General features: G+C 40.2%; 1 protein-coding gene across 4 annotated transcripts in view; it reads left to right on the forward strand.

Annotated features, from left to right (window-relative positions):
- The window catches only part of MAP3K15 (mitogen-activated protein kinase kinase kinase 15), an 85,312-nt gene extending 65,746 nt beyond the window's left edge, over positions 1-19,566 (forward strand). For all 4 annotated transcript variants that reach the window (XM_069001907.1, XM_069001988.1, XM_069002142.1 and 1 more), the window contains 15 exons: positions 81-214; positions 823-950; positions 2,684-2,814; positions 3,136-3,241; positions 6,345-6,502; positions 9,841-10,024; positions 12,514-12,691; positions 13,316-13,490; positions 15,118-15,303; positions 15,720-15,825; positions 16,981-17,191; positions 18,031-18,143; positions 18,310-18,407; positions 18,507-18,583; positions 19,067-19,566. In XM_069001907.1, the coding sequence (XP_068858008.1) occupies positions 81-214; positions 823-950; positions 2,684-2,814; positions 3,136-3,241; positions 6,345-6,502; positions 9,841-10,024; positions 12,514-12,691; positions 13,316-13,490; positions 15,118-15,303; positions 15,720-15,825; positions 16,981-17,191; positions 18,031-18,143; positions 18,310-18,407; positions 18,507-18,583; positions 19,067-19,184 (2,103 nt within the window). In that variant the 3' untranslated portion in view covers positions 19,185-19,566. The remainder of the gene's footprint in view (positions 1-80; positions 215-822; positions 951-2,683; positions 2,815-3,135; positions 3,242-6,344; positions 6,503-9,840; positions 10,025-12,513; positions 12,692-13,315; positions 13,491-15,117; positions 15,304-15,719; positions 15,826-16,980; positions 17,192-18,030; positions 18,144-18,309; positions 18,408-18,506; positions 18,584-19,066) is intronic.
- The last annotated feature ends 79 nt before the right edge of the window (positions 19,567-19,645 follow it).

A 19,645-nucleotide genomic window follows, 5' to 3' on the forward strand; every position in this document is an offset into this window, starting at 1 on the left:
AAACTGTGGTTAAGGCTCTCTGTAATGTCAAATGTTAGTGATAATTTCTGTGCTGCTTTGTTTATCTTTTCTGCTTGCAGTATGAATATGATTATGATGAGAATGGTGACAGGGTCGTTCTAGGGAAAGGTACTTATGGAATAGTTTATGCTGGAAGAGACCTTAGCAACCAGGTCCGAATAGCCATCAAAGAAATACCTGAGAGAGACAGCAGGTAAGACCTAATTCATTGTTATATACACACTGTTAACAAAAATGCAGGGTTTTTTGAAAACTTGGCTCTTCTTAGCATGTGTTTCTGTGTGGTTAGTTTTTAAAATCCCAATATACTGAAATTCAATTATTGTTTTCTCCTAGTATACATCAGTACCTTTTTGAGAATAAAGACTGTATTTTGGGGGAAATATATGTTATATATCATAAATATTACAGTTTAATAATCTGCATGTATATCTTAAATTCTAGAAGACATGGTTTTGATTTTAGGTTGAAGTTGTATCTCATTTTTATTCTTTTGGGGAGGGTAAAAAGGATGAGAGGAGCTCTGGAGTCAAAGAAATTGCTGTGTATTGATACAGAAGACACACATATATAAATTCTTGGGGGGCATTTTTCTCCACCAGAGTTGCTCTGAGATCTATCTCTGTGTTTTTTGAATAGGCAGTGAATCACTCTGCATTTTGAAGGTCATGGACAAGATGTTTGCTGAGAATTGGATTGGTATCCCTAAAATCCATTCTGTTGTCAAACTAACATTTAAACATAGCCTAGAACCTTTTCCTGCATGATGAAATAGTACTTGGTTTGATTTTTTTTAAATAGGTATTCTCAACCTCTTCATGAAGAGATAGCACTGCACAAATATTTAAAGCATCGGAACATTGTCCAGTATCTTGGATCTGTTTCAGAAAATGGATATATTAAGATTTTTATGGAGCAGGTGCCAGGAGGTTTGTATCTTCCTGAATTTGGTCTGCCAAAGGAAAAGCATTTGGGACTGCAAACTTACTGCAAGTCACTAAATAAGTACTTAATGTGTTTGTGCACTCTGTATGGCTTTTCTGTTGGGATGTTAACTGTAGAAGTCATTTTTCTCATAGAGTAAATTTGAAGAGTATGGGTCCCAGTACCCTCTCTCCTTTCTGTAATAATTCTAAACCTAGAGAACTCATTAGAAGTATTTGGTTTCAAATACTCATGTGTTATAAAATAGTGGAATTAGAGTTGTATAGTCCATTGTGCTCAAGTGTGTCTGAATGATGAGTGGAGCTTTCAGTGTAAGTTTCTCTTTGAGCAGTAACACTGACAGAGCAATTAAGTACTGTTTTTTAACCTCCATATACACAACATGGCTATTTATTTCCTTGGTAGATTAGAGATAAAAGTGAGATGTGTCACTTGCTCATAATTTCCAGTTTCACTCCTCCAGCCTTCTCTGCTGGAAGAAGAGAATGTGAAATCTCTTTGTAACCTCTCTACATTGTTTCCATCTCCCTTTTGCTATTTACTCTTCAGTGTCAAGGATATGTCAGAATGAGTTAAATTTTGCATGATTTTAATTTTGCAAAATAAAAACAGAAATAAGAAAAAGGTGGGGGGAAGTTCAGTTTTCTAAGAAAGACACAACATTCAAAGTGTAATTAAATACATCCAGGGCATTTAGGGATGTAGGGAAAATATTTAGTTTTTGAATCCGTGGGACCTTCTTACCTGAAAGCTGAGACACTTTGACCTGCATGATGCATGCAGATGTGATGAGGTTGTACCAACTCTTCCACTTGTTTTCCCACACTTGTTTACAGTGTCAGCTGATGTTATTTCCTGTGCATATATGCACAGTAAAGTGTGCTGTGATTAGTTGCTCATGGCAAGATATTACTGAACCAATTTAGGTATTTTAAACTCTGTAGCCAGTCATAAAAAGGAACCAGCTGTTCAGATTATGCAAGATTCTTTGAGGAAACTTCACTTATAAAGCATGGTGTGGACTGAAAGTTTTTTAGCTGAATTTTTCTGGCCTTAAGTAGACCTACTGTACTTAGTTTATTTTGTGCTTAATAAGCAAAACTGTTCTTTATTTCACCTTATGATTAAAATATTTGTGTTATTTAAAGATTAGTTTTATTAGAATTGGGGATGTGTGGATGGCCTATCTCCTACTCTGGACATCCATTCAGAGGGTGTTTTCCAAGAGCTTTCTTTCCCGTCTCTGAATATTGCCAGACATTAATCCCAGATTTGCAAAGAAAAGGCTCTTTCTGTTTTTGATTCTACCCTCCCTGCCTCAAGAAAATCAGTTTCTCTTTGCCCACACCTGTGGTTTATGAAGTGCAATGTACAACATGGTACAGTATTACCTTTGGTCCTTGTTCATTAAGGGCTAAATGGGTGCTGGTCGTAGTCTCAGCAGTTGTTACAGTGAAGTGAGGGGGGTGGATCCAGCCCTGTCAGAACATTTATTCATGTCATGGAAGTAGAACCTCACCTGGCAGTAAGAAATAACCAGTCCAGAGCAGGAGCAAATTATTTGTTTTGAGTGATCTAGCAAGAATTTGGCTTAATCATAGGTAGTGCTTTTCTTTCATGCTACGAAGTTGAGCAAAGGCTTCATCCAGACTTAACTGTTTCATGTTAATTTGGGGGTTTCACTATCTTGATACACTTTCTTCTTAAACTCCTTTAGGCAGCCTCTCAGCTCTCTTAAGATCTAAGTGGGGCCCAATGAAAGAACCTACAATTAAATTTTACACCAAGCAGATTCTGGAAGGCCTTAAGTATCTCCACGAGAACCAGATTGTACACAGAGATATAAAGGTAACTTTTCCTTTAATGTGTCTTGTTTGATTTGCTTTTTATCTTATTTACTTCAGTTAGTTTTGCTCTAATCTGAAGTAGAATTTTTAATAGGATTACATGGAAGCTGAAAACAAAAGGAAAGCATAAACCAACTCCTCCTCCTGGTGCTCCGGGAATATTCCTTTGTAGAACGGTGTATTAAAAAGATAAATGCAAACTTGAAGGAGTATTGAGATGGAGAATCTGTATTCATATGTCTCCCCTCCCTGTTTGCTGCCTCCCTCTCTCCTCCTCCATCCTCACACGCTCCCCTCCTTCTCTCTCCTATCCAAACCACAGGGGGACAATGTTTTGGTGAACACCTACAGTGGCGTGGTTAAAATATCAGATTTTGGTACTTCCAAACGGCTGGCAGGAATCAATCCATGCACTGAAACATTTACAGGTGAGATTAATCTAGCAGAGTTCATAAGGGTTTTCGTGACAGATTTAGCATTTGAGCCAAGAGGCTCTTTGGGTTAGTGATGAAAACATTACTGGGTCTCTGTTTTCAGGGAAGAGTAAATGGAAGTGTGATCATCGTAAACATAGGCTTGATAGCTTTCTTTACTTTTTTTTTTTTAAGTGTAGCTCTCTTCCACTTTACTTTTTTTGGGTAAAAGTTGTTCTTCTAAGTGTTCATTAAGTATCAATTGATTTGTTCCAATTACATCTGGAAACACTTGAATGCAGCAACTTTTTTATTTAACAGTCTTGATATTAGTAACTTACACATGCAGACTTTCTAGATGTATGTTTAAAAGTGCAGAAAACCAAACTCAAACTTAGGAACACTTTCAGTTTTGAGGTATTAATTATAAAACCCAACCAACTGCCTAACAACAGTAACAAGAACAGTTTACATGAAAATTTTAGGCTGATGTGTTACAGAACAGCTTTCAGTACATCAACGTTGTGAAGAGTTGTAACATTCAGGGAAAACAAAAATTGCTGAGTAAAAAGGGAAACTCCACATTAAAAAATGAATATATGGTCACATAGTTTCTCAATTCTGTGATCAGTAGATGAAGGTAACATGATGGTTTTGCTTGTTGTATGGCCTTATGCAAAGGCTGATATCACAAGCCTGTTACGGGCCTGCAGTTTAAGTAAATGATACACAGACAAAGCCATCAGTCAAGTGGAAGACAGAAGATAACAACCTTCACTTAAGTGAAAATCAAGACTTCCCTATACCTATCTGCTGGTGAGTCTGAAGTTCCTCCAGCTTTCTTACAAAGGAAGCCATGAAAATAAAATTAAGGTTCTGAAGTAACTTACCTTTCTCAGTTATTTTTACTCATTATTGGCAAAGCCTGTGAATTGGAAACTAGCCCCATATTACATCATGATCTGAATACAGCATATGATGTCTGGATCTGGATCTCATGAGATCAACATCTCATCAGGTGCAGGCATTTTAAGCAAATCTATTTCCCTTAAAGCTATATAGACTGTAGTTAGAATCAAATTAAGTTAAGCTAGGAGTTCTTTAAAGAGAAGGAAAAAAAAATTGTTTGTCCTGTTTGGAATCCCAGATGAAGCATGAAAATGTTTTAAAAATGAAGATCTACAAGAATAAATCTCTTCATTTTACAAACCACAACAGATAGATACACATATGACAGCATGTCTGAACAGAGCTGGCTAAATGCTGCCTTCTGAAGCATTCCCTTAAGGAGGTTCACTGTTTTTTTCTGAACACATTATTCAATAAATAATTTTCTTATCAACCATCTTGCTTGCAACTGGATTGATAATTCTCAGATATGTACAGGTCTTTTCTCTCTGGAAAAGGGTATTTTCAGGTTTTGCCTGCAACGTTTGTCTTTGCCATATTTGTTAGGCTGGTTCAATGCAATTGCATTTGATGGAAAAGGGTTGCAGTACCACATGGTGTGATGTACTATGCTGCTCATTTCTGCAGGATATTCTGTAACTTTTAAGTATAAAAAGGGGTTCCATAAGGTAATAGTTAAAGTCATGGTGAAAGACACTTTTGTGGCTATTAAAAGTCATAGTCCAAAATTTAATTTTGCACAGGAAGCCACTATTATGGCTGATTGCTGTTAGGGTTGGAGCAGGTACTAAGAGAAAAATCATTCTCTTTGCCTGTATTTTACATACTCCTTAGTGACTTGTTAGTAACTGATTTTCAGTAGAAATTATATATGGAGAAAAGTCACCATACTGTAACAAAAGGAGGTAACTCTTTCCTTGTGCCCTTCTTTGTTCTCTTGCAAGTTTTCAGCCCTGTTTGTACCTTTGAGATGTAATTTGCCATGTGAATAAATACTTAATTTATCATTTTGGATTTAAAATCAGTAAGCAGGTAGCTATACCCCAGAGGGCTTTAAAAGGTCTCTAGCAATTTGTTTTTATTCCATAACTCAGTACATAAACCCTAGATTTTAGGCATTATGTAATAAAATCACATGGTTTGAAGAATCAGGCTTCTGGTGGTTTAAACATTATATCCCTCCATTCAAGACACCCAGCCTGAGGGCAAAGCTGTGGCTTGAACTTTCATTCTGCAGCAGTCACATTCAATGAACATTTGATACCCTTTTATCTTCACCATATGTCCATCACTTGATAGTTGGCAGTTCTACCACAGTATAGTTTTAGTGCATTCTTTAGAAGGAAAATAATTTAATTTAAAGATGTCATAACAGAGGTGGTAGAAATTCAGGTGGAGAAAGAACTGTAGTGTTCTAAACACTGAACATATGGAGGTTTCTGCTGGGGGTGTGGACTTTCTGTAAGGATCTCATTAGCTGTTAGTGAATGGTTCACTAACAGTGATACCAAATTGACCATCTTTTATTTAATTTTTTTACTGTGCTGTTCTTTATCAGTATTACTACTAGTATTACACTCAGATTGTCTACAGACAGGATCTTATTTTGTCAATATTTATAGCTTTTAAAATTCTAACAGGTTGGTTTATGGGGTTTGGGTTTTTTTGCTAACCTTGGATGTCAGAAATCCCAAGCATATCCAAGGAATCCTGGAATTCTAGACAAATTATGACAGGTTCTCTTATTTATTGCCCTATATTTACAAAAATAGCTTTTTTTCAAACTAACTCTTTGAAATTTCCTGTCACTAGTGTTCTCATTATTGGCATAAAATACAAAAAATTATTCTCATGAAGACTATCTGTCACTTCCCAGATTTTGTCATCTCTTACCTGCATAATCTTTAAAAGTTGGTGTCTGCAAAAATTGTTGATATAATTTTATCTTCTGAGGATGCTATTGGATTATGTGGTGAATAGATGTTTAGCAATTTGAAGCCTTGTGTTAGAAAGGAGAGGCAAAAAGATAGTTTATAAAAAAGATGTTAAAACATGAGGTTTATGTCTAGTTTTCAGTGCTGATATGGGAAATTGAGCATTTTGGCTATACAGGTTGCATTTGACAATTTTTGGCTTGCTGAGTGTTGTGTTAATCCTCTTTAATAAGAATGAAGACTATATACTTGACTGCTCTTTTTGTCCTGACCAGGAACCCTGCAGTACATGGCTCCAGAAATCATCGATAAAGGACCACGAGGATATGGTGCTCCAGCTGACATCTGGTCACTGGGCTGTACCATTATTGAGATGGCAACAGGCAAACCTCCCTTTCATGAACTAGGGGAGCCTCAAGCTGCAATGTTTAAAGTAAATACAGCTTTTTTGCTTTACAGTTGATGAATTTTCAAATATGGCTTAATTTTATAAAATTTGTAGTAACATTGTGTTACACGGGTTGTTTTGCGCAAAGCCATAGTCTGATCTGTGTTTTTAACTCACTGGAAGATCATTCCCTTCTCTAAGCTGTATTGCTTTAGGGGGTGATCAGTTATTTTTGTGCTGGAAATAGGTCATGACTCAGAGCAGCAATCTGAAAAATGAGTGAAGACTTATGAAAACTAGTATTATCTGTCTTTTTTCATCTCCTTGGTTTATGATTTCCTTCTTGTAAACAGTCTCCCCAATAATGACAAACAAGGTATTTCTGTTCCTTGAAGCAATTTTTGTAAGCTTCCTTCCCAAAGAAAAACCTTTCAAAGGCCCAGTCTCTGCAACATGGATGCAGGAAGATGTGATGGAAAAGGGTAGGAGAATAGCTTTGCAGGATTTCCAGTATGTACTAAAGGAGTAAAATACTCTGTATTTTGCATTCCAAGTCCTTCAGGTCAGACCTACCTCCTCAGTAAGCTGTTGTCTCTACTACTATGTTTCTCTTAGTGTGTCTGTTTCAAATGCACAAATTAGCAGTTGAGAATTCTTCAGGTCATTTTGATAATAATGTTTAAGAAAAGTAACTTGCTATAGCTCTGTAACTGACAGGAATGTAACAGCTATGATATATTAAATAAGTAGACTGAATTTCTTCCACTGGCTGGCAATAGACCTTTAGTAAAGCCCTCAAGTTTTCACTTATGCTTCAGAATTCATTCTTACAATGGGGAAAATATCCCATCCATAACCCAGCAAACTGCTTTAAATTACCAATGTTGTAATTTTTTCATGTATCTTGTTGAAAGCCACTATGTGAGCATAAGTATCATCATTAACAGAACCATGGTGGCAAAATCAGATCTTTATCAATAGGTATAGAAATCTGGGTTGCAGGTCAGCATGATATGTAATGCCATATGTCATACTGGGCCTGTGAGTTGTCCCGTGCATCACAGCTAAAAGGCAAAGAAAGGGATGATTATGGGTTTTGATGCAGTTATCTCAGTGGTATAATATGTCACCTTGTTGCTGTCAACTTGTGACACACCTCAAAAGAAACTGTCTGGGTGACCATGGTTTGGCTCACTAAAGTTTTCCTGAGGGAGCCATGGAAAGAGACGTTTTCCCACATCACTCTAAATGTCAGATACAATTCTGTTGGCAGATGCCTTTTCATCTTATATACCTGGCATGTAGTTGAACTGTTCAGTGAATTACACATCTTATTTTTCAGCACAGTTTATTGAACACTTAGGTAGTGCTGGTTCAGTTCTGGGGGCTTGATGAGCTCTCTGCAGGTTCACAAGGTGAGCTCTGGCAGGATCGTGCTTGTCCTACCTACTGCTGAGAACCACTTCCAGGCTACAGAGCTGTGCTCTGAAGTCTCAAGGTTAGCATTTTTTAAAATACATTTTTTGCCTTTTTTTTCTTCAAGGATGTGGAAAAGTTTTTTAGCATTCTTACTGCAGACTGTGTTAATGTATTACAGGCAGGCATTTGGTTTTGTTTCCTGTTTCTTGGCTCTGCTGGGACCTGTTTGGAGCTGCATCTTGCTAGGCGCCATAGATTACAAACCATGTTTTCTTTTTCTGTGCAATGAAAGTGAGCAAGCTGGAAGCTGATTTTGAAGCAGGCTGACTGGGTGAGCATGTGAAAAGAAGTCTGGCAAACTTGGAATATTGAACATTTGAGGTCCCCACCTCCACACATGAATGCTCTGTTGTGCATAGGGCAGGTGAGGAAGGGTCTAAGTCTCCCTGTGCAGTCTCTTTAGAAATTGCAAATGACCAAAGAGTTGGGCCAAGTAGAGAAAAGGGTCTATAGTAAACCAAGAAGTGGATAGGTCCTGGCTGGGTGTGCATTGTATGGTATTTATTCTATGAGCATAGAATGTGTGCATCTGTGTCTGTGTCAAGAGCGCAAACAAATGACATTCAGTGGAGACAAAATACACTTATGTTGCCACAGAATTTGCAGGTGATTGCAACAAAACTTATTCCCCTTGAGCAACAGGGATTAAAACAAGATCAGAGACAATCTTTGAAACTTCCTGGTCCTGGTTTGGAATTTTCTTAAATTTTTGTTTAGTGCATAAGAATGAAACCTGGCACCAGAGTGCTGCCAGTTTTTGACAATGAGTCTTGAATGTGCTTAGAGTCATGGTTTGGAAGGCCTTAAAGCCCTGTTAGTATTTTATTACTGCACTGTCATTCAAACCGAAGCAGGACTGCTCAGCATTTTTTGCTTCATCTTGCATTGAAGCTGAACCAGTATTGTGAGTGCCTAATGGTGCCAGAGTGTGTTAATGCAGCTCTGTAATGAGATTATTTGAAAGCAGCTGGTACTTGTTTAACTGCTGGGCTGCTGTCTCCCTTGTGGACACTATCTTTGTGCTTGTTCTCCAGGATGTGTTTTGTGTAAAGATGCTGAGACTACAAGCCGTAATCTCTCCAGACATGTGCATACAGTGCACACAGCTTATACAGCTCTGGCTTCCAAATAGTTCTGCCAGACTGACATTAGAGAGTAAGAAGGCAGTGAGGAGCTGGAAAAATCACTGGGGAGCAACCTGTAGAGGCACATTTTTCATTACTTAAAGACAGAGTCTTAAAAGAGACTCTTTTAAGTAGTGACTTAAAAGAGTCATTACCTAAAGAATGGTTTAACAAGGGTCTTACTCAACCTTTAGGCATCATGTGATTTTCAATTAACTAACACTGAAAGGCTAGAGAAGACCTCTGGCCTGAGAGCGGGGGTGGTGACAAGGTCTGGCAAGGTCACTGTGCATATTGGTGTAAGGAAATTTGGCAGTGGCAGGAGCAGAACAGGTGCAGCCCCAGGCTGCCAGTGCTAGAGGAGGAAATTATTGCTGTTCTTGGGCACAAATGTGCTGGAGGAGGCAGCAGCTGAGAGACCCAGTTCTGAGCAGGGGTGATGAGAAACCTGTGCAATAGCTTGTGGCTGGTAAGAGGAGTAGTGTTTGAAGCACTTGGTGTTGATAATGCCCAGATCCCAAGATTGCCTGAAAGCAGATGATTAGATACATCCATACCTTGACATTCGGGTAATGTCACATGGATATTCACACCATGTTTGCAATGGAATAAAACAGGATTAGAACCTTGTTGTCACTTCACTGCTTTATGTGGTACCTGGATCTCTCCTGTTCCACAAGAGTCAGGAGAAGTGTGAGCGATCGTATTCTAAGAGCTTTGGCCCATGGTCTCCTTGCAGTTGTTTCATAAAAATAATTAGTAGTTGTGTTTTACTTGCAGGTTGGGATGTTTAAGATTCATCCTGAGATTCCAGAATCAGCGTCTGCTGAAACAAAGGCCTTTATTTTGCTCTGTTTTGAACCTGATCCTAGTAAACGTGTTACAGCATCTGATTTGCTAAGAGATTCTTTCCTGAAGCAAGTGAACAAGGGCAAGAAAAGCAAGATTGCATTCAAGCCTTCAGGTAAGGAATTATCAGCCAAATCCAGGTCAACATCATCATTAAGTGTTATATAAAAGATTGGAATCATTAAGCACTTTCTTTTACAAAGGACATTTCTTGTGCCAGGAAAACAGCAGGAACTCAGCTATTGAAAATGTCTGTGATTTGTAATTACACATATTTAAATTTAATAATTCCCAGAAAATACAGTGCCTTGCTTATTTTGTATTTTGCTTGCTGAAACAAGGCCATTTTTCCTCTCCCCAGAAATAAATGCCTCATTTGTAGTGAATTAAAATTAGAAAAGTGACATTTGATGAAGACTTGCCAAAGCAGTTCTGCATTTTAGATTCGCAATTATATAGACTTCAGAGGTTTCGTGGAGTAGGTGTTTGGCACCTGAAAATGTGCATCTATTAGGTGTTTGGGTCAGCATTTTCAAACTTGATTAACATGGAAATTTGGCACAAAGGTGCTGAAGTACCTGTCTAGTGGGTTGTTTTATCTGCATAGCCTGTTTCTTCTTCCTTCTCCCCCAAATATATCAGCCACTTGCTCAGTGATAAGATAATGAACCTTAATATAGACCTGCCAAATAAATCATATGAAGGAACTGTTTCAAGACAGGGAAGGCCAGTGGTCTTTGTGCTTCTTTCCCCTGTCTGCACACACACACACTCCCAATGCAAATTGAAGTGCTTCCTATTTGAGCTTTTCGCCTCTCAACAACAAACTTTTGAAAGAATGGAATTCTAAGGGGAAAAGGTAGCAAGGAATTTATACCATCTGGCTGAATTGGTTTCATCAAGGAAATGAGCATCACCCATTGTCCTGAGGGGCACTGAGAACTGAACTCCAGTCCCTGCAGTGACACTGGGATAACAGGAGAGCTCCTACAGCTCAGCCAGGATGGTGGGATTCAGGAGCTGTTGGCATGCTGTAGCCTCCTACCCCACAGCAATTATATTCTCTTCTGGCCTTTCAGCTCTTTCTTGAGGATGTCTTCCTGGAAAAATTGTATGGCATTAGAAAGCATGAAGCTTGCCTTGTTAGCAGCCTCGGGAGCAACAGGCTCTTTGTCAAACATCAGGGGAGGTGCACCCCTCCCTCCTCCTGCCTTCCTCCTTCTCACACTCACTGATGAGGTTATGGAGCTCCTTCAGGTGGCCCAAGGATCTCTGGTGCTGCAGGGAGTGAGCTTAGTGCTGGCCATGGACACGAGCAGAGTGGGAAAATGCTGTGAGAACTGTGCTTGGGTGAGGAAAGGCACCTGACTGCAACTGTGTGTGTGCTTCTCCATGCCAGAGCTGGGGACAGCTGTGCTGGCTGCGCAGCCGTCCCCAGGGGGAGTTTGGTGGCCCAATGCAGGTCCTAGCCCAGCACTTACCACAGTCCCAGCTGCAGCAGTTCACCATCTTCTTCAGCTTTGTCCCCTCTTTCCATCCTATCCCTATCCCTATCCCTATCCCTATCCCTATCCCTATCCCTATCCCTATCCCTATCCCTATCCCTATCCCTATCCCTATCCCTATCCCTATCCCTATCCCTATCCCTTTTTTCTTTCCAGTAATAAAGGCAGCCCAGAACAAATCTCAGCCCTTACTCTTGGGACAGCAGCTCTCAATTTTCTGTCCTACTGAGATGCCTTGCACCAGGTTTCACAAGGTGACATACATTGTTTCATTTCTGTGACTGTTTAACCTCAGCCATTTGGACATCAGTCCTGCCATGGAGTGTCAGAGCTTTCTGAACAACTTCTAGCTCTCTTCCTTCCTCAACTCCAAGGATTTGTAGAGACAAGCATCAAAAACTTTTGTCATATTTTAGCTCCATGGGTATGTTCATCCTGGGTTGAGAGACCTTCTTTACCTTTCCTGCCATACTGCAAACTGGCAATCAGGATTACAGCAAGCTCTGAACATCTGGGGTTTTTTAAATTTTAATTTTTTTTTCCTTACTGTCAAGATGAATTGGAAAGGGACAAGAGATTTCTTTGAGGCCGGTGCTGAGAGGGAGAATCCTTGCTGAGGGCAGGAGCACATGGAGTGAGGCAGATATCTCAGGTGTGGAGAGGGCAGTTTGATGCCCATTAACACAGAGGTGAGGAGGGCAGGTAGTAAAGTGCTCTCTTCTTAGAGATGGCTGTGGTGGAGCAGAAAATGAATCTCTTGGTTGGATTCAGGCTCTTTAAACTGCTTATATCCATTCGAGCCACTTTGTGGGCCTGGCACCAAGGGGGGTTGTGGATATGTGTGCGAGAGGGTAACAAAATGGCATTTCCTGTGAGTATCTGCTGTCTTTGGGTTTAGCAGTTAACTTGTTAAACCTTTTATTGCTTATGCATGCAATGATTTTGAGTTGTGTTACTGCTTTTTATCAACAAGGTTACTTATCCTTCAGCCATTTTGCAAAATGAGGTCTTGATATCAGTGAAGAGGATCACAGCTGTTCAAAGCATGTTGTCCTTTTTGGCCTAGTTCTGTCACACATTTTACCATGTCTGTTCCTAGATTATAATCGTAACACATCCCTCCCACTGCCAATCCATGGGGAACAGGCTGGCAGTAGCAGCAGTGAGCACGGCTCTGTTTCACCAGACTCTGATGTGCAGCATGATGTGTTTTTTGAAAGGCCAAAGAGATCCATTTCAGAGATTCAGACAAAGCATCCCATTTCTCATTTACTAAGGTAAAATACTTCTCACTTGACACATTTGAGGGATTGTGTGGATTTAATTCACATTTTATTTTATCTGAGGGCAATTTTTTCATGTAAGGGTTAGGTAAGCAGGTGTGCTAATCAGTACGTTGCAGAGACAGATTACCAGTTAATGTAAATATTGTCTATATTTAATAATAAGCAATGATTCCTCTCCTTTAAGGTTTCCATGCACTTGCATACTTTCTTTCCTCCAGTGAGTAAATGTCAGTGGTCTTATTGAGTGGATATGGATTTAGGAGTTAAGTGAAGAGTTGACCCTTCCATGTACTCATGACAAAATGGGAGAAAGGGGAAGCAGAAATACAATTCTGCTTCTCCCAAACTACAAAGCAATACTTTCAAATGAGTATGTTACAGTGTGGATCCAGAAAAAAATTAGTCGTTTCAGCTTTCCTCCCCAAAACTGACATTAATGCCAGTTTCTTATCAGGGGAAAATCAGCTGTGTGGGTTTTGAGCCAGCAGAGGATCGGAGCTGCTGTAGTTTGAACTGAGTTTTTAAGCCCAGAAGTGTCCTTGCTCCCGTCTGGCTGTACTGGTGCCTTGCTAATGCTGAGGTCTCTCTTGTGCCTGTGCTGGGTGGTGGCCACAGCGTCCCTGATGAGGGCTCGGCCTCGGAGGACAGGAGTGCCTCACCTTCCGTGGAGGATAAGGATTCTGGGCTGTTCCTGCTGCGCAAGGACAGTGAACGCCGAGCAATCCTGTACAAAATCCTTAAGGAAGAACAGGATAAAGTTGCTTCCAATTTGCAGGAGTGTATTGCACAGGTAATTTCACTTCAGCTTGCCTTTTCCCATGTCAAAGGAAAATAATGAGCCAAGTAGTATTATTTCTTGTCTGAAAACAAATAAATGAAGATGCTTGGATTGTTCCTTCTGACTGTCTTTAATCTCTGAGACCTGTAACTGTGTGAGCTGTTTGCTGTTGTGTGAATGGGTAGCAAACAACACTTTTGCTGTTAATGGGCTCTTGGTTTTATATGAGGGAGAGTTTTGGGTGTTTGATGTGGGGTTGTGGGGGGCTGAGGTTGGTAGGTTGGGTGGTTTTGATGTCTTTTCTTCTGTCTCTTAAGGTTATGGAGCTAGAACAACACATAGTAATAGGTATGTTCTGCTTTAAAGGTAGAGAACAGATTAAAAATTTTTATTAAAACTTGTTAACTAGGTGCCAAGATCACAGTACATGAATCTTAAAAAAAGCTGAAGTAGATTTTCTGGAGAGGGGAAGGTTGAGTTGGAAGGTTTAGGGGCTGTAAAGAGGAGCAAGAAAAAGATCATAGATTGGTCAATGCACAGCCAAGCATTGCCACACACCCGTAACAGCCTTTTCTTCTTAATGTCTGCTTCTGATGTGCTTCTCCCATCATTTATTCTTACTAAAGCTGTGGTTTTTCACCTGGGCTGTGCTCCCATAACAGGGAACCAGCTGACTCTTGGTGTGGTGTCCCCAGCCAGCTGCTGACACTTGTGGCTCAGCTGTCAGGTCCTGCTGCTCCGTGGTCAGCTCTGCACAGCCTGGGGTTTGCTGCTCCCCATGCTCCCTTCCCCAGGAAACTGCACCATAGGGGCTCCTGTAGGGCTCTACAGACCCCAAACTCAGGCTGGGGAAGCAACTGGGGTAAATTTCTGCTCTGAGCTTAAACTGCAGAACAGCTGATAGCCTTACAAATAATTAAAATTCAGAGTCAGAAATAATCAGAGCTCCAAATACTTTCTGCAATGAAGGATTATTTAGTAGCAGCAAGTCCAGGTTCAGTCTCCAGCTGTTTTGTAGCAGTGCTGTAATCATCTCTTTTCCATAATTTATGTAATAGTCCCTTTACCTTTCAATTACACAGGTTGTTCTTAGAGACACTTGGATGGCTTTAACTGTGGGGGTTATGGACTGCAAATCATAGAATGAACACTGGTGAATCATGGTGTCATTTTAGACCTTTTTCTGACTTGGGATAAATGCATATAGAAACATACTTTTTTTTTTTCCTAAGGAAATCAAATATCTGCATGATTAGATATAAGTCCAGATTCAGTTTATGGAAAGGATAGCATCTAAAAAAGTGGATCTCTTAGCAACTCATTTTGCTGTTTTTATGGAGGAGAGCTGCCCTCTGCAGTACATTGCAGGAATGTGTAGATATAATCTGGAACCTCTTCCCTTTGTGACAGCCACAGTAGCAGTATTTTTTTGAAAATAGAAATTACTCTTTAAATTTCCTTTTTTTTAAGGAAAAGATAAAAACTAGAGACTTTGCAGAAACAAAAGTTCTGTGATTCTGTGCATCAATGTGAAATACGCATAAGCAAAGCTATGTAACCCTAAGAATATTAATGCTACTAAATAGATGTTTAATGACTCTGGGATTCATTTGATATACATTCCCTATCTTTTCTCCAGAGCTCTGAAGAGCTGCAACTTTCAGTGGACCACATCAAGCAGATTATTGGGATTTTAAGGGACTTCATACACTCTCCTGAGCAGAGAGTGATGGCTTCCACTATATCCAAGTTGAAAATGGATTTGGACTTCGACAGCACTTCCATCAATCAGATTCATCTGGTGCTGTTTGGATTCCAGGATGCGGTGAGTTCCTTTCCTGGTGCAGGGCAGAGGAGTTCTTCGAAGCATCACAGAATGGTTTAGGTTGGAAGAGACCTTAAAGGTCACCTATTTCCAACCCCTCTGCCAAAGGTAGGGACACCTTCCACTACATCAGGTTGCTCCTGGACAAAGCTCACCCCAGGGATTCACAGCTTCCCCACTGTTACTCATTCCTCTCCCTCTTTGTACTGTTAGAAGGGTTTGAATGTCACAGTCTGGTTTGAAATGGTTTGAAAACTGTAGCCTAAAACCATCAAATCTGTTGTTTAGACTTTGAAAGGTGGGAGGGTTTTAGTGCTGCAAGCAGTTTTTACCTTATAAAGCTTACTATGACTATTGGAAAACAAGATTCTCCTTCCTAAGGTGTGAGAAAATGGTGTTTGCTGCTACTTTTACAGGTGAACAAAGTATTAAGAAATCACTTAATAAGACCCCATTGGATGTTTGCAATGGATAACATCATCCGCCGTGCAGTCCAAGCAGCAGTCACTATTCTTATTCCAGGTAAATCAAAGCAGCTGAAAATAATCCTTTTTTAAAAAAAAGGTTTTTCACATATCAAAGAGTTGTAGCAAATGGAACAGTTCAGATGTTTAATCTGTCAGCATGCCATTAACTGCACCCCATGTGCCACTCATCAAAGGCATGGGGTCAGAGTGTTGAAGAGAAAGAAGTGTTGCTCTGGAGGATTAATGCTGTACTTGCAGTACAAAAGCACATAATGAGGAGACAACCAGTGGTTCTGCACCCCCAGTGTGGTCGAACCATGACAAAAAAAGGCAAATTAAATTCAGTTCAAGGTGGAGATTTTCTAGTAAGAAAGAAATTTAACTGTGCATATCAATGAGATCCAGGGTGGGTAACACTGCAGAGGTCTGGTTATGCATTCTGAAAAATTACTGAGCTGTGGAACAGATGTGTAGAAGGGAATGCATTAATATGAGGAGAGGATGATTCTGGCCCACAGATGGACAATAGAAAAAACCACCAGGAGGAGGAAGGTAAATGTTTACAAACTGTCTGAGTTAAGCTGGAAATATGCAAGTAGTTTTGTAACTCTTTAAAATGCTGAGCCCCCTTCCAGTACAGGAATGTTCTGAGAGACTTAGTGACAGTGAGCCTTTTCAGTCCAAAGTTGCCACAGCATTTAAAGCCAAATTGGCCAATTTTTTAGGACCTTTTATGAAAGAAATAGCAACTGTTCTTTGGTAATAAGGGTGGCCACCTGCAGCAAGTTCTGAGAACTGTGGCTAGAAATACTCCCTGGAGAAGAGGGATGCTTTGTACACTCTTTGGCCCAGGGCATTAGGGAAAACCACCAATTTTTATTTTTTACTATTTAGGAAAAATGCAAGCTTTCAGGAGTTTCTCCTTAAAATATTTTATTAACTGTCTTACTACTCATCTCATGGTATTTGTCCCTGCCACAGCTGTGACCTACAGCTCTACCTCTGCTGGTGCACTGCTCATTCTAGAACCAATGCCAGAGAATCTGTGCTCCAGCTCACACAAGGCTTCACTACCCCACTCCTCAGTGCTGCAATAAAGCACATTATGCAAACAGCCTCCCCCACCCACAGTAATGAAGAACAAACTGCATGACCTCTGAAGACAGAATTATCAAAAAAATCTTGTTCTTCCCCTCTTTCCTTTTACCAGAGCTTCGCACTCACTTTGAGCCAGCATCAGAAACTGAAGGTGGGGACAAGGACACTGATGAAGTGGAGGAGAGCTTCCAGCCCTCAGAACAAAATGGGGCTGAGGATGCTGCCATCACATCGGGGGTCAGCACCCTCAGTTCTGTGGTGTCACACGAGCCTCAGCAGCAGCTCAGCCAGGAGCTGGGCAGACTTAAACACAACACCTTAAGGTAACCCTCCTGTAAAGACTCTGGATGTATGTTCAGGCAGTCTTTGAAAAGCTCTCAGACCTTGCTTTCTACACTGATGGGTACATACTTACTCATAGTACTGCTCACCTATTGCCTTGTAATGAAGTCTTCCAGGAACACGAATGGATTTGGAACACACTGGTAGAGTACAGTCTGGCAGCTGAACATCTTTCAGTACAGCTTTTGTTTCTGTGTAATTAATCTTTTAATTGCAGAATATCACATTGGATTTCTACTGTAAAGTAATTAAGTTTGTGCAACTGTGCCAATTTCCTTCCTATTCCTTGGATGCCTCCTGACTCAGTGCCGCAAAGCTGTTCCTGCAAGGAAAGGCCAGGGCAGCTCTGTTGTGGTTACGGGACAGGCTGCCCACAAATGAGCACCAGAAGAGCTCAGCAGTCCTACCCTGTTTCTCATGGGTTACATGTGTAGGCTGCTGCCAGGGTGTTAACAGCTGAAGTTCCCATTCTTCTTTATGGATGTGATGTAAATCTGGGATCAGAAAGTCCCTGGTAAAACATCAGTGTTACATTGTGCAGTAATAAATTACAGTATAAAGGCAGCAACTCTGCGCAGGGAGGCTGCAAAACAGTAGGAACAGAATTTATGAGCTATTTACTAAATTCTGCAGGTGAAAGCTTTCAAGTGGCACCCCTGAGTCTCCAACAACCAAAATGAAATCTCTAAGCCATTAGAGATGTTACTTATGACAGTACCTCACAAATGCCTCTATCCTGTGGTACTCATTAAAAATGATATTTTTTTTCAGTTAGATTTATTCTCAGTGTGGTTGTGTTTGATCTCTTATATGCTACAAGCCTTTTGGAAAACCTCATTCAGAAGGAGAAAGAGTATCAGACCCTCTTACGACAATCTCTGGAGGAGAAGACTCAGGAACTACACTTGCTTCAATTAAAACTTAAACCCAAAGGTATGAGGAGATACTGCAGAATTAAGAAACTACAGTTACACAAGAATATAAGGGATCATGTGTTTGTTGGAAGGATGCAAAACCATATCGCTTAAGCTTCAATTACCTGAAAACAACCGCTTTTGCCTTAGTTTTGAGGTGTATTAACCTTTGTTTTCTGTTAAAGATTCCCAGTGGTCTGCAGCAACTTTTAGAGGGAATGCAGACCCTGAGCTCATGAACTGGCTGAAACAACAAGGTGCAGACTTGGATACCATTAGGAGGGTAAAAAAAAAAATTGGATTTAAAAAACCCCATCATTTTGGTCATAATTAGCAGATTGGTTTCAATGAATATTTATTTATGAATAAATTTGCCTTTTAGTTTGCTGAAGAAGATTATACACTAAGTGCTGTCCTTAATGATATCACCAAAGATGACTTGTGGTATCTTCAGCTGCGGTAAGAAAGTACTTTTAAGTTCATTGTTAAGAGCTTAATTAACATATTTTGTTAAAAACCTTTTAAAGGTTGGCTATTCAAATAGGTCAGTCATAGTTCAGAGGCAACTGCTGTCAGTTTCATCCCGGATTTTCTGATAATGGTTTTCACATCTTGCCTGATAAAACTACACCGAGGATGCTTTGAGCCATCTATTTTGGCATTTATCAAGGTTGGGACCTATTTCTGCACCCTTCATGATGAAGTAATCACATGGAAAACAGGTGTAAAGAATTAATTTTTCCTACCCATTGATTGAGTCCTTTATCACCATTCTGTTAAGCCCTGGCTGACCTGGAAGAAGTTTCAGCTATAACCATAAAACAGTGCAGTTTGCTATGTAGTCATAACTGGTCTATCCTTGGGATTTCTAGGTTTTGCTCACTTTAAGGCAATGGACACGAGGGAGTGTTCCCTAACTGTTCTCCATCTCCCTTCATGCAGGGGGGGTCTTCGCTGCAGAATCTGGAACGCAATCTTAAACCACCGACAAACGTCTGGCAAGGAGACCTCAGCACAGGGCAATGCTTTGGAAGAACACGGAGTGGGAATAAGCAAATGAAATACATTCCCAGCAGTTAAATTATTAGATGTATATATTGGTATGTACAGTGGCCTTGCAGGTTTTGCACAGTTATGTAGCTTGTGTGACCATCAGTGTAATACACAGTGAATAGTAACAGCTTTTAAGTCCGTGTCAATGCATTTATTTATGACATGACTAATGCACACAATGCCTGTCACTGTAATACAAAACATTAGCTGAGAAAAAACCCACCTGAACTGGCTTCAGCATTGTGAAAACTGTGAACTTAAAATGTGTTACAGTTCTGCTGGCTGATGGTTTAAGCAGGGAGGGGATATGCTACAGCATGTCACCTTGTTGTAGATGGATTTATACAGCTTTTTGTATTAAAGCTACTCTCACTGAACTACTGACAAAAGCCTGGTGTGTGATGTTTTCAATTAGTGACTTCTTTGCAGCAAAACCAGAGCATATAAATGGCATTTTTGGTGGGTTTT

The sequence above is a fragment of the Aphelocoma coerulescens genome, chromosome 1, assembly GCF_041296385.1.
Source record: "Aphelocoma coerulescens isolate FSJ_1873_10779 chromosome 1, UR_Acoe_1.0, whole genome shotgun sequence".
Lineage (NCBI taxonomy): Eukaryota > Metazoa > Chordata > Aves > Passeriformes > Corvidae > Aphelocoma > Aphelocoma coerulescens.